Here is a 14,943-nt window from a genome sequence, read left to right on the forward strand (position 1 = left end):
TACATCTTCCCAAAACCACATTTTCATGAACCAGCAAATTCCAGGGAAATTAGTCGTATTTTTCAAAGTAAAGTATCTTTTTAAGTATCACATTAGATACACTAAAAGCAGAACAGTGTTTCTTAAATTTTTGGGGGCTGTGAACAAGCAGGCATGGCTTCTGAAGATAGTTTAAGCTGAGTTTTCTCAGACTGACCAATGAAGACCCAGTCAGTATGTTCTTTGAACCATCAACCAAAAAATGCCTTCATTATTACAAAGAGCTGATTAAACATGTTGTGAAATAGCAAATAAATGGGAGAACTTTCGTTAGCAGGAAATGAGCTCACGCATTTCACAGACCCAAGTCTTGTGCAACCCCTACTCAAACACCAGGGAACAATTCAACATTTCTGAGGACTTTTAATTCCAAAATGTAACAGTATTCTATACTGAAAAGATTCCAGTCTGGCTCCATCCCTGTTAGAAAGAGCAGAAATCTCGGTGTGCAGACAAGTGTGTGAGACCTCTGATGTCCATCTGTACTGCATACAGAGCTTCCTGAAAGAGGCACCAGCTCCTTCATATTGCTCACTCACCATGGAGGTCTGCACCCAAAGTTCCTCATCTTATGATCTCATGTCATCTCTCAGCAGGTAACTCACAACTTAACTGTTATACAGACTTCATGATCGCTTTCATAATGATCCAACCACAAATGTAAGGAGCGAGTGAATTCAAATCAAGTATCTGCTCCATTACAAAGATGGAACTAACGAGTGAACTGTTAAAAGCTATTCAAAGCATACCCTGATCAACTAAAATTTGAAGAAAACATCAAATAAGATTCAGCCCAAACTCCTTGGTAAATTTATTCAGAACTATAATTTTGACTGATTGTTCTCTGCATTTATTGTTCACCAACCCAGCAAAGCTAAAAGCTAAATGCTATGCACTTTAATCCTTCTGCTAAAAAAGGTTCATTAACTATTTTTTCATCAGAAATGCATCATATTTGTGCATGTCACAGACACAGACTCTGAGGTGAATATGTTTAGTGCCTTCTCCTGATAACAAGTAGTTGTATGAAGCTCAATTATGAGCAAGTAATATAACTACATCTCTTGCAGCTGGTCTAAATTTTAAGCATACAAAATATACACAAATTTTTATCTAACCCATTTCTGTCTTAAAATCAATTTCTGGAACAGGTATAAACTCTTAATTAGGAAATAAAATGACACTCTTCACTGATATGGCCTATACTATCAAACAGTGCTTGGGATTGTAACATAACATCATGATTTTTTTTCTCATATTTCATTATCCACTGTAAATATAAAACTATATTTATACCCATGCATTGCACCTTTAAGAAATTATGAATGCTGGGCAACATTAGACCTCTCAAGATGAGCTGGGTTTTGCACAAGAAATCTAGTCACCACTGGAATAAAGAGAAAGCCTCTTCACCAAAAGCCACTAACTAATACTTCAACAGATCTGCAGGTGGCACCTGTCTGGTTACAGTCTTAACTTTTGCTTACAGAACCACAGAATTGTTTAGGTGGCAAAAGACCTTTAAGATCATCAACTCCAAAGGTTAACCTACCACTGCCAAGTCCACCACTAAACCAAGTCCCTAAGTACCACATCTACATGTCTTTTAAACACCTTCATGGATGGTTCCCTTATTTTTCCTGAAATACAGTTTGTATCTTAGCACTTGGCACTATATTCTTTATTTTTAGGATATTCCTGAAATGCTTATACAACTGACATCACAAATTCCTGAAAGGGAAGGAGCTTACAAAGTGAACTTGGGCAGAACACATGCACACATGTGTGCACACACACAGAGCCAGATTCTAGGAAGTCACTTCAGTTTAGTGACCATCCAGATTTCTTGGTCTTTCTTTTTCCTTTGAAAATCAAGTTTTCAACCAGCAACAGGTATGAAATCCTGGCTCCTCACAAGAACACACTAGGACTGCGATGCACTCTCATATCTGCCCACAGGCCACCTCAACAGGGACAATCTTTTGGGTCTTGCCTGTTTCCACATTTGGATTTAAAGTTCTTTTGCAAAACTAAGAGTGCCATGATCCAATACCTTTATTTATGAAGTAGTCTAAAAATTCAGAGAAGAAATATCTTTGAAATTATTCACCCCAAAGCCAGAAAGGAAAGCTAAAGCAGCAGCAAAATGACCTCTGCCTCTTTTCATATATGCCAGTAACACCTGAGGCAAGCACAAAGTGGAGGGGCTGCATGATAGCATTAAGGTAACTAAACAAGCCTTACCCACCTGATTCAGTGTGGTAAGAGAAAAGAGATGTAGATACCTGTCTTCTTAATCTCCTAGAACAAAAGAGCTGAAAATTCACATTTAACTGATTTCACTTTAGTCAGATACTAGAAGGAAATTTCTGGCTTTTAAATGCAAAACAGTAATGCCATTATTTCTCATGAATCCCTACTTTTAATGTAGTAGGACCAAAGTATAGCATTTGTCACCAGAAAATCTGGAAATAAAGATTAAAAAAAAAAAAGAGAAAGAAGAAGTGATTAAGTGAACAAAAAATTAATTCAAAACCAGAACTTACTGGGACAGACTAAATGACTGGTTCTCCCAACTGCGGTTTAATGCTGGATACCCATAGGGCTCAGGGCTGAGAACCCACGTTATTCTTAAATGCCAAGGAAAAGACAGCCAAGTGACTGAATTTGTGAATGGCAGCATCAGGGAAGTCTGAGGCACAACTGTAGCAAAGGGCTGCACAAAACTCACTGATCGCTCTTAATGGCGAATGAAGTTCAATTTAAGTGTAGCAGTGATGTGCAAAGCAGAACCACCCTAACTTTATTTATGAGGGGCTTTAAAGTGACCTTGGGAATGAGCTCTTGGGAGACTGCTACTGCTATTCAGCAGATCTGGGAATACTGAATCTTGAGAGGACAACAGGAATAATCAATAGGTTGTTTAAGATGTTAAACGCTGACATGGGTTTGAGGGAGGCAAACTTTAGTGGAGAGATTTATTCCTGGACCCTGGCCACAAAGAGATTGTGGCAATACCTCCACAGACAATGAGAGCAAAGAACTGCAGAAGAACAAATAAAGCAGAAAAACAAAGTGCAAATAGAGGAGTACTGAAAGAGGAAGATCATAGTGAGAGAGGCAAAAGAATGCAGGTCAGTGTACACAAGCATGTACTGAAATCTGTTACATACATAAAGCAGAAAAATGTATAAATCACCAGAAAGGTGAAGAGAAGTCATAATATGTATCACTGATCCATTAGCATTCAAACAAACAGTACCACTCATTGAACTACACCAGTTTTGAGAAAATGAATCAATTGTTATTTGGGAAATATAGAATTAGATCAACGTAGGGGGCAAGAATTAATCATTTTAATAAGTATTTTTCTGCTGTAGTTGTTCAGTGAGAAACAGTCTACTCTACAGGATACTGTTTACCAATGCTACAGGTCGATGACAGCAAGTTTTCTTATATCTTCGAAGAAATACCTTGGGAATATTCTATATGAGTTGATTTAGTCTTTGACCAAAAAATCAAGTAAATTATTCAAGCTCCAACTAGTACTACTAAATGTATCTATATAGTTGTACTAGATATAGAGGAAATACAAAATATCTTTTTGGTTTTGAGAGTATTTTTACAGCAATCAATAACATAAATCTAATGACTTAACTCTGCAGTTCATACATGACTAACCAGGACAAACGATCCAGATTTTGTTATTTAAATGGGTATTTATTTCCATCACAGAAACTCTCCTGCAAGTCAGTAGAGACAGATGCTATTTGCAGCTTAGCTTTTGAACAACTGTTGTAATACAGATCAAAACTGACATGCTGTATAAAAACTAAGGGGAGAATCTGCCTAACAACTCATCTTCTGTGGCTACCAAAAAATAGTAGTCTCTCTGTGTATCCCAGTATCATTAAAAAAAAAGCCTTAATGTTGTCACATACATCTGCTACTACTGCAAAAATCATCTCTGCTTCTGAATTAAGTGTTTTGGAAATTGGGGAAAAACCCCCTTATCATCTGAATAAGGACTATTTCAAGAATGTTTGAACAGCAGAAAAAGGCTTTCTTAGAAGGTCATTTTAAAAACAGTGGTGCAGCAATGTTTCATTTATGCTCTGAAAGCACTGAATATTTCCAGTCTTGTACTAGCAATCTCCTGATTTTAAACAACTTAGAAAAGCAACTCTCAGGTAACAATTCTGTGTCTAATACAATCATAAGGTAAGACTGGATACACACCAGAACTGCTTTAAAAAAACTTAAATCCATATTAAGCTTATGGCTGTAGGAAGGTATATCTGGATATAGGTAATTTGATAAAAAACTAAATATTAGAGGGTTTTTAAAATTTCAAGCTGAGAGATGGTACAGGACTAATTTTGCGTATTTTCAGCCACGTAATCTTCGTGCATAAAATACTAAGAAAGTAAAAAAAAAAAAATCTGTGCAGTGATGTTTATACTATTTGTATATTTCAAACAGCTGTATTATTCATTCCCCAGCAAATAACTGAGGAACAGTTTTTACCAATGCGTTGTTTGTGAAATCTGAGGGAATATGTGCCCCAGTGAAGTTAGTGGTGTAACTCCCACAAGATTCAAAGAACATATGATTTTCTATAAAGAATGCAGAATTAACTTTAAAATTACTATCTATAGTAGCACAAGACCTATTTCAAGTTTTACCACAGCATTTCATTTGTTATCTTCAAACAAACTATGTAGCAAAATGATTGAAAATTATTTCATTTTGAACCTCAGGCAGCTTTTTGTACTGAAGCAAGCAGTCTTTTATAAAAATACCTCTGGTATTTGCTGGATCCTATTCCTAAACGCAATGTTCATATTTCAGCTATAATAAGTAAAGCATCTCCAAGGCGTGTGGGGCACCAGGCTTGCAAGTGTCCAGTTTAGTTTCTTGAGTAAAATGAGAGTGGTAGGGTCAGCTAAATCCATCATGGAAAGCTGTGTGTGGCACAAATAATCCAATGCTGTTTGGAATGATGGGCAGCTGCCTTCTAGTGTGGACGCAAACTGTACTATCACATGCTTGTAATTTCAGCCCTCCCTCGAAATCACACTTTGTTCAGGTCAAGCTGAGCACACTGGTCACACAAGGCAATGAACACAACAAAGGAGCTGCCTAAGAAACCACCTAGTACTGCTTCCTGAGACTTCCACACGCTCCATATGACCCCACCATGCAGCACAGCACACTGAAGCTTACTCTGAATCAAGGTTATGAAAAACATAACCAGTGAGTTCTTAAGTAACTGCTGTACTGAGGACATGGGTGCTCTGGGGTGGACAGCTGAGCCAGAGGTGCTGCCCAGCAACTTGAAGCCAATGCTAAGTGTCCAAGCCCAGGACTCAGGGTAAACTGGAGTTCTCTGACTCATCCTAGCACTGAACATCACACAAGTCACGACTGGCTCCAGGCCACTATGACAGCAAGGGAGAGCAGGGTCCCAAAGAAAATACATGTTGTGAAGGTGGATTCACTCCCAAACAAAATAGTTATTCTGGGTCTCCACTACCAAGTCAATCCTGCTGCACCTTCCTCTTGCATCCACTTCTAATGACTCAAGACTCCTTGGGAGCCACGCAGAACAAAGCAGCCTGCTTGTCAGACAGGATCACAACCAGAGTTTCAGCAGATTCTATTAAAAAAATAAAAGCTGAAATTTAGCTCTAGCATCTGTGGACTTGGACACAAACATTAAAAATAAAATTGAGCTGTCTAAAAAGCTGCTCTGAAACAGAAATCACTGCAGAAGATGCCAGTTAATCCCCCTTCAGTGCTCCACTTAAAAGGAGCACTAGAGTGACTAGAGGCTTGCTAATCACTGCTGTCTGAGCACAGACAGCTAATTAACAAGGAGGAACTGCTCCATATTATTAGTAGCACGATATTGATTTTACTGTTATCTTGTTCTCCGATCCAGTCTTTTGCCAGCTTCTTTTCATCTGTTGGGCACTGCCATTTTCCCAGACTGCAAGGTCTCCAGACAGCATAATTTGTTTGTGCAGTGCCTAACACAAAGGAACCATTATGCTTCACCAGATCTCAGGTGCTCATGTAATGAGAGCCTATTACAATATTGCTTTTATGGTGGTCACAAGTTCTCATGGCATATTATGACAATACATACACTTCACTTAAAACTCCCTCAAAACTTTAAAGTAATTAAAAGTATTTCGCTTCTGTGATAAGGAGAAAATAGAAGAAGTTGTTTTAATTCTTGAATCTGTTTGTTTTATGACCTGAAAGATCAATGAAATGTAAGGAAAGTATCAACAAGGAAATATTTTTCTCTTTTTATTTCTTTCTTACTCTTCCTTCATGCACAATCTTCTAGTTCATATTTCTTACCCTTACTGTATTTTTATCATGTCTCTATGTGTCCATGCAAAGTTTGTTTTTCCTCAGAGAGTTGACACTTAAAAGAAAATATCTTTTAAGGGGAAAATTAGCTAGAAAGTATTTGAAAGGAAAAAAAAAAGAAAAAGGCCTGGCTCTGAACACTCAATTCTGAATGCAGAAAACTGACTTTTCTGAAAGAATATGGAACATGAAGGGTTGTTAGTAAACAAACATCATTCCTTCTGCTTCCACTGCTGCCTCATGTTTACTTACAGGACTGATGTATTTTAAAAAACTCAGTGACACTGAGTATTAAATGGAAAGTTTATGTTCAAGCTCTGAAAATGAATTCCAGAAACAATACAGTTTTATACTGTGCATAAGTATTAATGACAGCAAAGTTAACATAATACAGTACAATGAGAACTTAAATAATTTTCATACTAGAAAAGTAGTGCTCTAATGTAAATCCAGTTTATACTGAACTGAAGAGGGATAGCTCCTTTGAATGAGACATATGACAGTGATGAAAAAGAAGTTCAAAATCCCTACAGTGAGAATTACATGATATCCTCAAAATGAGTTTCCCCTTGACTCTTGTTGAGCCAACACATGTGGCTTTGCAGTATCTTCCAAAAGGCTCTTCCCAACGTACCTCTTCCAGCATTTAAAGCACTTCACATGTATAGAGAATAATCAAGCATTTCTGGAAAGCGGCTTCTCCCTTTAGACGGGAGGACCCCAAATTAGGCACATAAACCTGACTGCTTTTAGCACAATGCATTAAAGATTAATTTGAATTAATTACTACCCATAATGATATTTTTAAGAAGGTACTTTAAAAGTTTTGAAAAGTAAAAGTAATGAGCATACTTTTGACATTTCTCAAATTCTGTTTTTTTTTATATTTACGCCAAAACATTTTTCCTTAAATACAGCTGGTAAAACTAATACACAATCTAATCTATTAAGCTGCACTGTAATTTTAAAAGAATTTTTATTGATTGCTAATTTCTAATCTGTTTTGAATATGCAGCTGTGTAGTAGAAGCTAGTAATTATTTCCCTGATACAGCAGCTTTTTATACATCACACAATGTTGCAATCTGCTATCTTTTGAGAAATGCTGTTGTAATTTTCTAAATACTTCGTACAAATACCTCAAAAACCCAAAAGCTAAGTCAGGAGAGACAATGTAAATTCAGGTTCAGAGAAGCACTACTTCTCCCAACTTTTATATTTTTCTGTGTGTACAAAACTGCCACTTTAGACAAAGGAAAATTACACAGATTATTAAAGATGACTTTTAGACATAAAAACACATGGGAATATAAAGCAAAACAGTGGTTGGTCTCGTTGAAGACTGTGTGGACATCTGTCACAGGTCAAACTACCAGCCAAGTCTGTCATGATCAGCAGGGAGCTATGAAGAGGAGTATGGTCTGTTTCCATTTGGCTGAACAAACATTTTGGGAATAAACAATGCAGGAAGAATAGCATACAACTCCAAGCTGCACTGAAAAGGGAGGTATCTGGATGAGAGAAAGGATTTCTAGCTCTTTGGTCTGATAGTTTTTGGGGTGAGAAAAGGTCTATCTAGTGAGTTCTTCAACTAATGGAATGGAAATCTACAGCAAGCACACAGTGCTGGTGACATCTGTCCAGTCTGAAACACAGAAGGCCACTGTGCAGTGAGGTGATGCCATATGGGCAGAACCACCTTTGTATTTATTACACACTCGAGAAATTATAGGAGGCACTTCTCCTAGACTTTTTTGTGCCGTAGTAATTGTTGGGAAACAGACAAGCCCACCATCCTCATATTCATCTGAGAAGACACTGCAAGAATGCTACAGTCCAAAGAATTATTATATTATTAATATATCAGCTTGGTAAAAAATTGGTAAAGACAGTTTGGTAAGACAGTTCTTTAGTTCACCCGTGCTCGTGGCCTTGATTCTACTGGTAGATACTCAAAACAGCTCTGAAAATTTGCAAGATAGGAAAGGTCTTGCCATTCTTAGGGGAGTCCAACATGCCCTCAGAAGTAAAGTTAATATTATCTTCATGCATGATGTTGCCCAGCTTGGTGTCAGGTCTCTTGGCTTTTGAATCAGTGCCAATACAGTTGGTGCAGTGGCTACTAAAAAGAGAGAACACCTGAATCTGCAATCTTGCTGTCTATCCTGGTAGTCCTGGGAGTGTTTCAGAGAGATTTTTAGCTGAGAAACCAAAAGGAGAGACTGCCCCTGGTCACAGCTGCACTACAACTTCTGCTGCACTTTCAAAAACATATTTTCAAGAAATCAACATTGTTTTGGTGAATTGTTGCAAAAGAAGCAATTTGAACTCTGTCCTCCACCTAGAAATCAAAGGGAAGGAAAAGCAAACAAAACACTTCAGAGACACTTCTTGAAGAGGAAGCGCATACACTGTGCTTTGGAATGTAATGGTCTCAGACGACAGCTTTTCAATTGCTCTATACAGACTCAGAAGGGTGACTCCCCCTTTCCATACATCCCACCTAGTTTCTTTTAAAACTAGGGCTTATTATGTACTGACAGAACATAAATGGGATCCAGTACTTTCTTAAAGTTAGTATTACTGATCTGCCTTACTAATACGGTATGCTGTCATATAATGCCTTACATATATTTATAGAAGTAACCAAATATATGTTACCCTTTAGTTACTTACATGACCAGTTCTCAGAAAAGTCCTTTAATGGTATGCTACATTCTTCATCTTAGTGTCTCATCTACTTCTTCCTATGAGCATTTTACATATTCAAGCTCTCCCACTTCAGCAGTTTTTTTGTATTTTCTGTACTTCTTATGAGTGTCAGGAAAAGGGTAATCACTGGGGACACACTAGTGACCACACTAAATTAGGAATCAGTTGTTCAGCTCAAAGAGTAATGTGACATCCTCTTTCTAAAATAGCATTAGATTTTCTTTCATGCACATTCTGGACTCTTTTTTTCATTCAAAGCATATTTCAAGAAAAGCCTGCCTGAAGAAACAAACCAAAGCCATCAACAGAGAAACCGCCACAGAAACTTATTGGAAGGCGGTAAAAATGAAATAGCTTTTTAAAGAGCTCTCAAACGTAAGAATAAAACCAATTAAAATTGTCTGTACTGATTTAATTTGTAACAATTCCATTTCAAGAAATTTTGCTTGGTTGTTGGTTAGCAGTTGAAAGTGAAAATGACACTTTCCTCCACTACCAATACCCATACACTTCTCCCATCTCAAACATTTGGCAGAGGCACAGCGAGAAGCTGACCACCACTATTTCATGTGGTGGTCGTATGATCAGATGAGTTGAGGAGAAGCATGCTCTAAAATGGATGAGTCCTCATAAAGAATTCTTTTGGCAGATATTGCCCTGTCAACCAAATCAACAGCCTCTAAGCCCAACATCCTTGACCATTATTCTTAGGCTGCTCCTACCACAGTTTCACAGAAAAAGAGATGCATCTGAAGATGCCTATTGTCAAATGGGCCACTTCAGTGAGTTTCAGATGGTACCAAAAAAATCAGCAATACAATAAGCATAACTGGAGCATAGTTATGGGAAAAAATTAAAACTTTACCTCATATTCCCCAAATAATTCACTACATTCCTCACTTGAGAGAAAGCAGAAATATATCAAGAATGGAAATGTACTTTTACAGTATATTATGGAACAAACACAAACTCTTTACTCAAACGAGCTGAAGTTCTAAGTTTCATATGCCTAATGCCACTAAAGTCAACAGAGCTACACACACGAAACTGAATGGTGAGCAAATGCTCACTACCACAAAGGTTTACAACCTTCCATTTGATAACTTACCTTGAGGTTGCAATTTCCACTTTGGTTCTTGCCATGGCAGCTGCTCGCTGTGCACCTTCTATTGCTCTATCCACCTTTTCTCTAGTTTTTGTGTTTCGTATTGGTATAAGTTGCTTTCTTATTCCACGGACCAAAATGTTATTTTTGTACTTTCCCTCTTCTTTGGTGCCATCTGGAAACATGGTACATCCATATCCATGCCTCCTGTTATTCAGCCATTCTCCTTCGTATTTCATACCATTTGATCGCTCGCTGATACCAAAACCGCTGCGCTTGTCGTTCTTCCATTCACCCATGTAGGCTTCTGTAGTGGTAGCATCAACATGGTCTTCCAGAGGGCTATAATCACAGTCACCATCTCCAAAACTAATCGTAGAGTTGGCGTCACTAGAACTAATCCTGCTCATAGCAGCATCGCTCCTTACAGAGCTCCGTTTGCTAGATATCGACGACCTAGACTCCGATTTTCTCAGTTTTATACTACCAAGAAGGGATCCTCTTCTGAATAAGCCTCCTTTTTTCTTAATGCCCATGGCTTCTGGATCACTGTGAAAATTGAGCACAAATCCTCCTCTTGTTCCAGCGGGACTGTCTGAAGTGACGTCATGCAGAACAGTGCCATTGCTCTGCTCACTTCGAAGTGACGCCAGAGATGTTCGGAGAGGTGAACGGATCACAGTGGCCATGCCGTAGGGTACACTCTGACGTACACCATATCCATGTCTCATCCCTCCTGTCCACTGCCCCTGGTAGGTACCTTTGAAAGTAATAGGAAGTTAAATTTAGGAAGCTATAGAAGATCTAGCCCTCTCCAACCAATATGCCACAGGCAACATCACATTGTCAGCTCTGATTTTGGTAAGAAGAGATGCACCCGACACAGACAGATAAACTACTTTTGTTACTTGTTTTTTTATAAATTATTTTAAAGCAAATCCTTCCCTTTCACAGCTGATTTATTTTGGCAGCTAAGAAACAGTAACAATAAAAATAAGCATTTTTTTAAATGGAACTGTTCAGGGGAAAAAAATGGAGAGAAATTTCTAAAGTAGGACTCCCTCAACATTTTTTTAAGGTGAACTGATAGTAAGGTGGCCAGCAGAAACAGAGACACATTATATGTAGTCAGCTGAGAAGGGAGAGAGCAGGACACTTACAGCGCTTGTGCCCAGCTGCCCACAGAAAGAGCAAGTAAGAAGTAACCATTCTGTTATTGTGGGTTTAAGGTGACTACACACCCCTCCTTGTCAGGAGCTATTTGACAGAGCGTCTGCAGATGGGCTTTTGGACCCACTGTTATAAACCTCCACTGTAACATTAAATCTTTTAAAATTTTTATGTGGATCTGAATGAAAGAGAAAAACCTTAGGACCCCTTTCTCTTTATGAACTCTTCATACCAACACTTTCTGGTATCCCCAGCACATAATATGCACTGCATTCTGCCTTATGTTCTGACAGAGGGATCAAAAGCATGAATTCTTTAGCCCTTTTTTTGCCTGTCATTTGTTCTGCAGAATGCAGTAAGAAAGGCAAGGCAGTAACACAATATTGCACAACATTCCAGCAAATATTTAATCTTAACTACTCTAGTAAAAAGTTTTAAACAGCAATGTAAGGAGGAAAGATGGTATACGATATGAAAAGTCATGGATGGCCATGCAAAGCTGCACTGGAGCCACTTTTATCAGATTACTACAGCAATTTTTCTTCTTGTATTCTTAAAAGACATTTTCATTTTGACAATTGCAGTGTCTGCTCTCTGAAGGCCATTTCTATCATAGGCTCCAAAGGAAGGTTGCATGGATACCATAACTAGCAAGGAGAAGACAACTTATTTTGTGATGTAATTTCACTCTAATTCCCATTAAACTACTTTAAGCTCCTCAAAATGGAGTCGCTCACCCACTTAGTGCTGGATTTTTTTTTTAAAGCTACTTTGAATATTTTTACAGAGGGATGAATAAGCAATCTTTAATTTTGATCTACTTCAATTGGAGCACCTATTAACTATTCAGAGAACTAAATAGCAAATGTCAAATTCAGTGACTGATAAAATTTTTGTAAAGTACCTGCAGTTAAAGATGTAGATCCAAGATTCATTTGCTTTGAGATTCAATCTCTTCCATATACACATACTGGTTTGGTTGTGTACGTGTCTACCATCTATCAAGTACTGCCTTACCCTTTACCTCTTCTGCTGATGTGTATTTCAGTGTTAACACACAATTAAATTTGCTAAGTCTGTTTTCACATTATATAATACTAGATAGGTTCCAAAACATAACTATTTCGTGTTGGTAGAAAATTGTACCAAGTGGAAGGTTTTTAACAGATGGCTGCTGACACAAACAAATAACTTTCTTAGTTTCTTTCTCATTCTCTGTATCCTGGATACCTACTACTGCACTGGTTGTAAGGGTGCTGAATCTAGGAACATGATTATTTTAAAAAACTCAGCATATGGGGAAGAACAAATAGAAACATGAGCACAAAGCACTGGTATGACATGTTCTGTAAATACTGCAAATATACAGCCAATATCTATTTTTTTTTTGTTTTATTAAACAGAATATTCCTGGAAATACACTAATATTTTATGAGCACAAATTACTTCATTTTGTCCCTAATTATTTCTGGGATCTGTAATGATATGCTGGAACTAAGAATCTGGCTACATACACTTATTGCTACATATTATAACCTCTTTATTGTTCTGCACTAGTTATTTTAATTTTGAAATAATAAATCTAAGTCTAATTTTGATCATACCACAATACTACATTAGAGCAGCATTTCATAATTATGGCTCTCCGTGCTGCATACAACATCAGACTTTAATCACAATCAACTATTTCAGTACTGAATTTTAAAGAAGAATAAAAGGTCAGCCTCTTTTTCTTACTAATATCTTAATTAATAAACATGTGCTTAATGGAAAGCACAAAAATACTTAATTTAGGATTTGTACTTTTCACTACTCTAGAAGGAAGGGAAGTGTTTGCTGCTGCCCTTAAGGGCATTAAAACAAGAACAATTAATGCGCTGCTATCCACTAGTCCAATTTTCTCTTCTACTGGGGAAATAAAATCAATGCCAGCTTCTTCTAAAGAGAAAATAGTAAAAAAGAAAATGGAAGATTGGTACTAATTTTGTCTTTAATAAGTATGAGATATTTAGGCTAAATTTTATACAGTGTAGCAGGTAACTCTTATCATTTCTATCATTACAGATGTCTCAGTGGAAATGCTTCTGATACTAATGCTAAAAAGTCAACTCATTTTCCTTGGTTTTTCAACTCACATTTTAACAGAAAAGTAGCTTAATGAAATACGGAGAACAGTGTCCAGAATGTAGGATGTAGGTACAAGAACCTTGTACAGTAATTTGACTGTACTATATATATATATATATATATATATATATATATATATATATATATACTGTCTGTATATCAGACTTTAACTGCATCACCTTATTCAATAAATTTTAGAAATCTTTAAACGAGCAAGACATGTCAATACTGCAATATAACTAAATACAATGTATGATATAAGACATGATGAAAAAGTATTTCCCATATATGAAGATGAAAATATATGCAGTATTTACCTATCTCTCTAGACAGATAAATAGGAACAATATATCAACAAACACACCACATTCTGTTTCACCTTATAAGATAGTTGACTATTCAAAGCAGTTCCTCTAAAGGTCAATTATTAAACTTTTATTAACACTGTAATTACCAACATAATTTAAAACTGTATTTGACCATAAAATAGTAACATGGTTTTACAGTAATTTTTCAAAAGCTAGGCTTGCTATCCTTTGTAACTGAAGAAACATTTAGCCACAACTGCTGACCATCCATCTGGTGTTTAATTGGTTCTCTTGAAAAGGTGCTCATATTTTGAGTCAGAGAGCTATTAAAAAGTGTATTTTTTTCCTTTTCTTTTTGTTGGCAAGTTGTTCAAAGATATAATTTCATAATCTGTTTCCTTAGTTACATTGTGCCATCCCTTCTAAAACACCTTTGGTGCATCTTATAGCTGTGAATGTCATTGCTCACTTGCAGCTAAAATTTAAAGCTACATTGTGAAAAAAACCTAAGAATTTAATTAATCTACTTGCTCTTATCCTTTACTTAGGTATTCTGAAGTTTAAAAAAATTATTGCTACATTAAGATTTTTGCATGCTTTTCTGACTCAAATGTTAAATTAGCAGAGACCTAGAAAGAAAACCTCTCAGAAATCAATGAGCATATGTGACCTCTGCTTCAGGGTGCTCTTTCCCCTGATCTCCCTTTGTGGAATGACAACATGCAATTGGTTTTTGCTGTTGTTGGAACGACCATAAATAACGAATTTAGACATACTGAAGTTTCAAATTAGGCCACAGTCACTCCTCTGGTAGGTTTAGCATCTTCACACAGATTAACAAAACCTAGGGAGCTTAAAGGAGGCACAAAAATCCAGATTGCTGCAGGGATCAGATAGATGGGCCACTTGAAAGCCCAATGTAATCACATGCAGTGAATGAAGTATCATGGCTTATAATTCACAGTGTTTTCCTCTGAGATTTGACTGAGTGACAATTTTAAGCATCTAAACACAGCATGACATATATTACTCATGTCATGAAAAGTGTTGTGTGCAAAAACTGAGGAACACTGTCAATGTTTATTTTCCTTTTCCCTCC

At 37.0% G+C, this 14,943-nt stretch overlaps 2 protein-coding genes across 6 annotated transcripts in view; both read right to left on the reverse strand.

The window, feature by feature from the left end:
- The window catches only part of RPL7 (ribosomal protein L7), an 886,137-nt gene that overhangs the window by 466,606 nt on the left and 404,588 nt on the right, over positions 1 to 14,943 (reverse strand). The gene's annotated exons all lie outside the window — the stretch shown is intronic.
- JPH1 (junctophilin 1) overlaps positions 1 to 14,943 on the reverse strand; it is an 82,613-nt gene that overhangs the window by 64,540 nt on the left and 3,130 nt on the right. For all 5 annotated transcript variants that reach the window (XM_050970282.1, XM_050970281.1, XM_050970280.1 and 2 more), the window contains exon 2: positions 10,243 to 10,999. In XM_050970282.1, coding sequence (XP_050826239.1) covers positions 10,243 to 10,999 — 757 coding nt within the window. The remainder of the gene's footprint in view (positions 1 to 10,242; positions 11,000 to 14,943) is intronic.

This window comes from Serinus canaria, chromosome 2 (assembly GCF_022539315.1).
Source record: "Serinus canaria isolate serCan28SL12 chromosome 2, serCan2020, whole genome shotgun sequence".
Lineage (NCBI taxonomy): Eukaryota > Metazoa > Chordata > Aves > Passeriformes > Fringillidae > Serinus > Serinus canaria.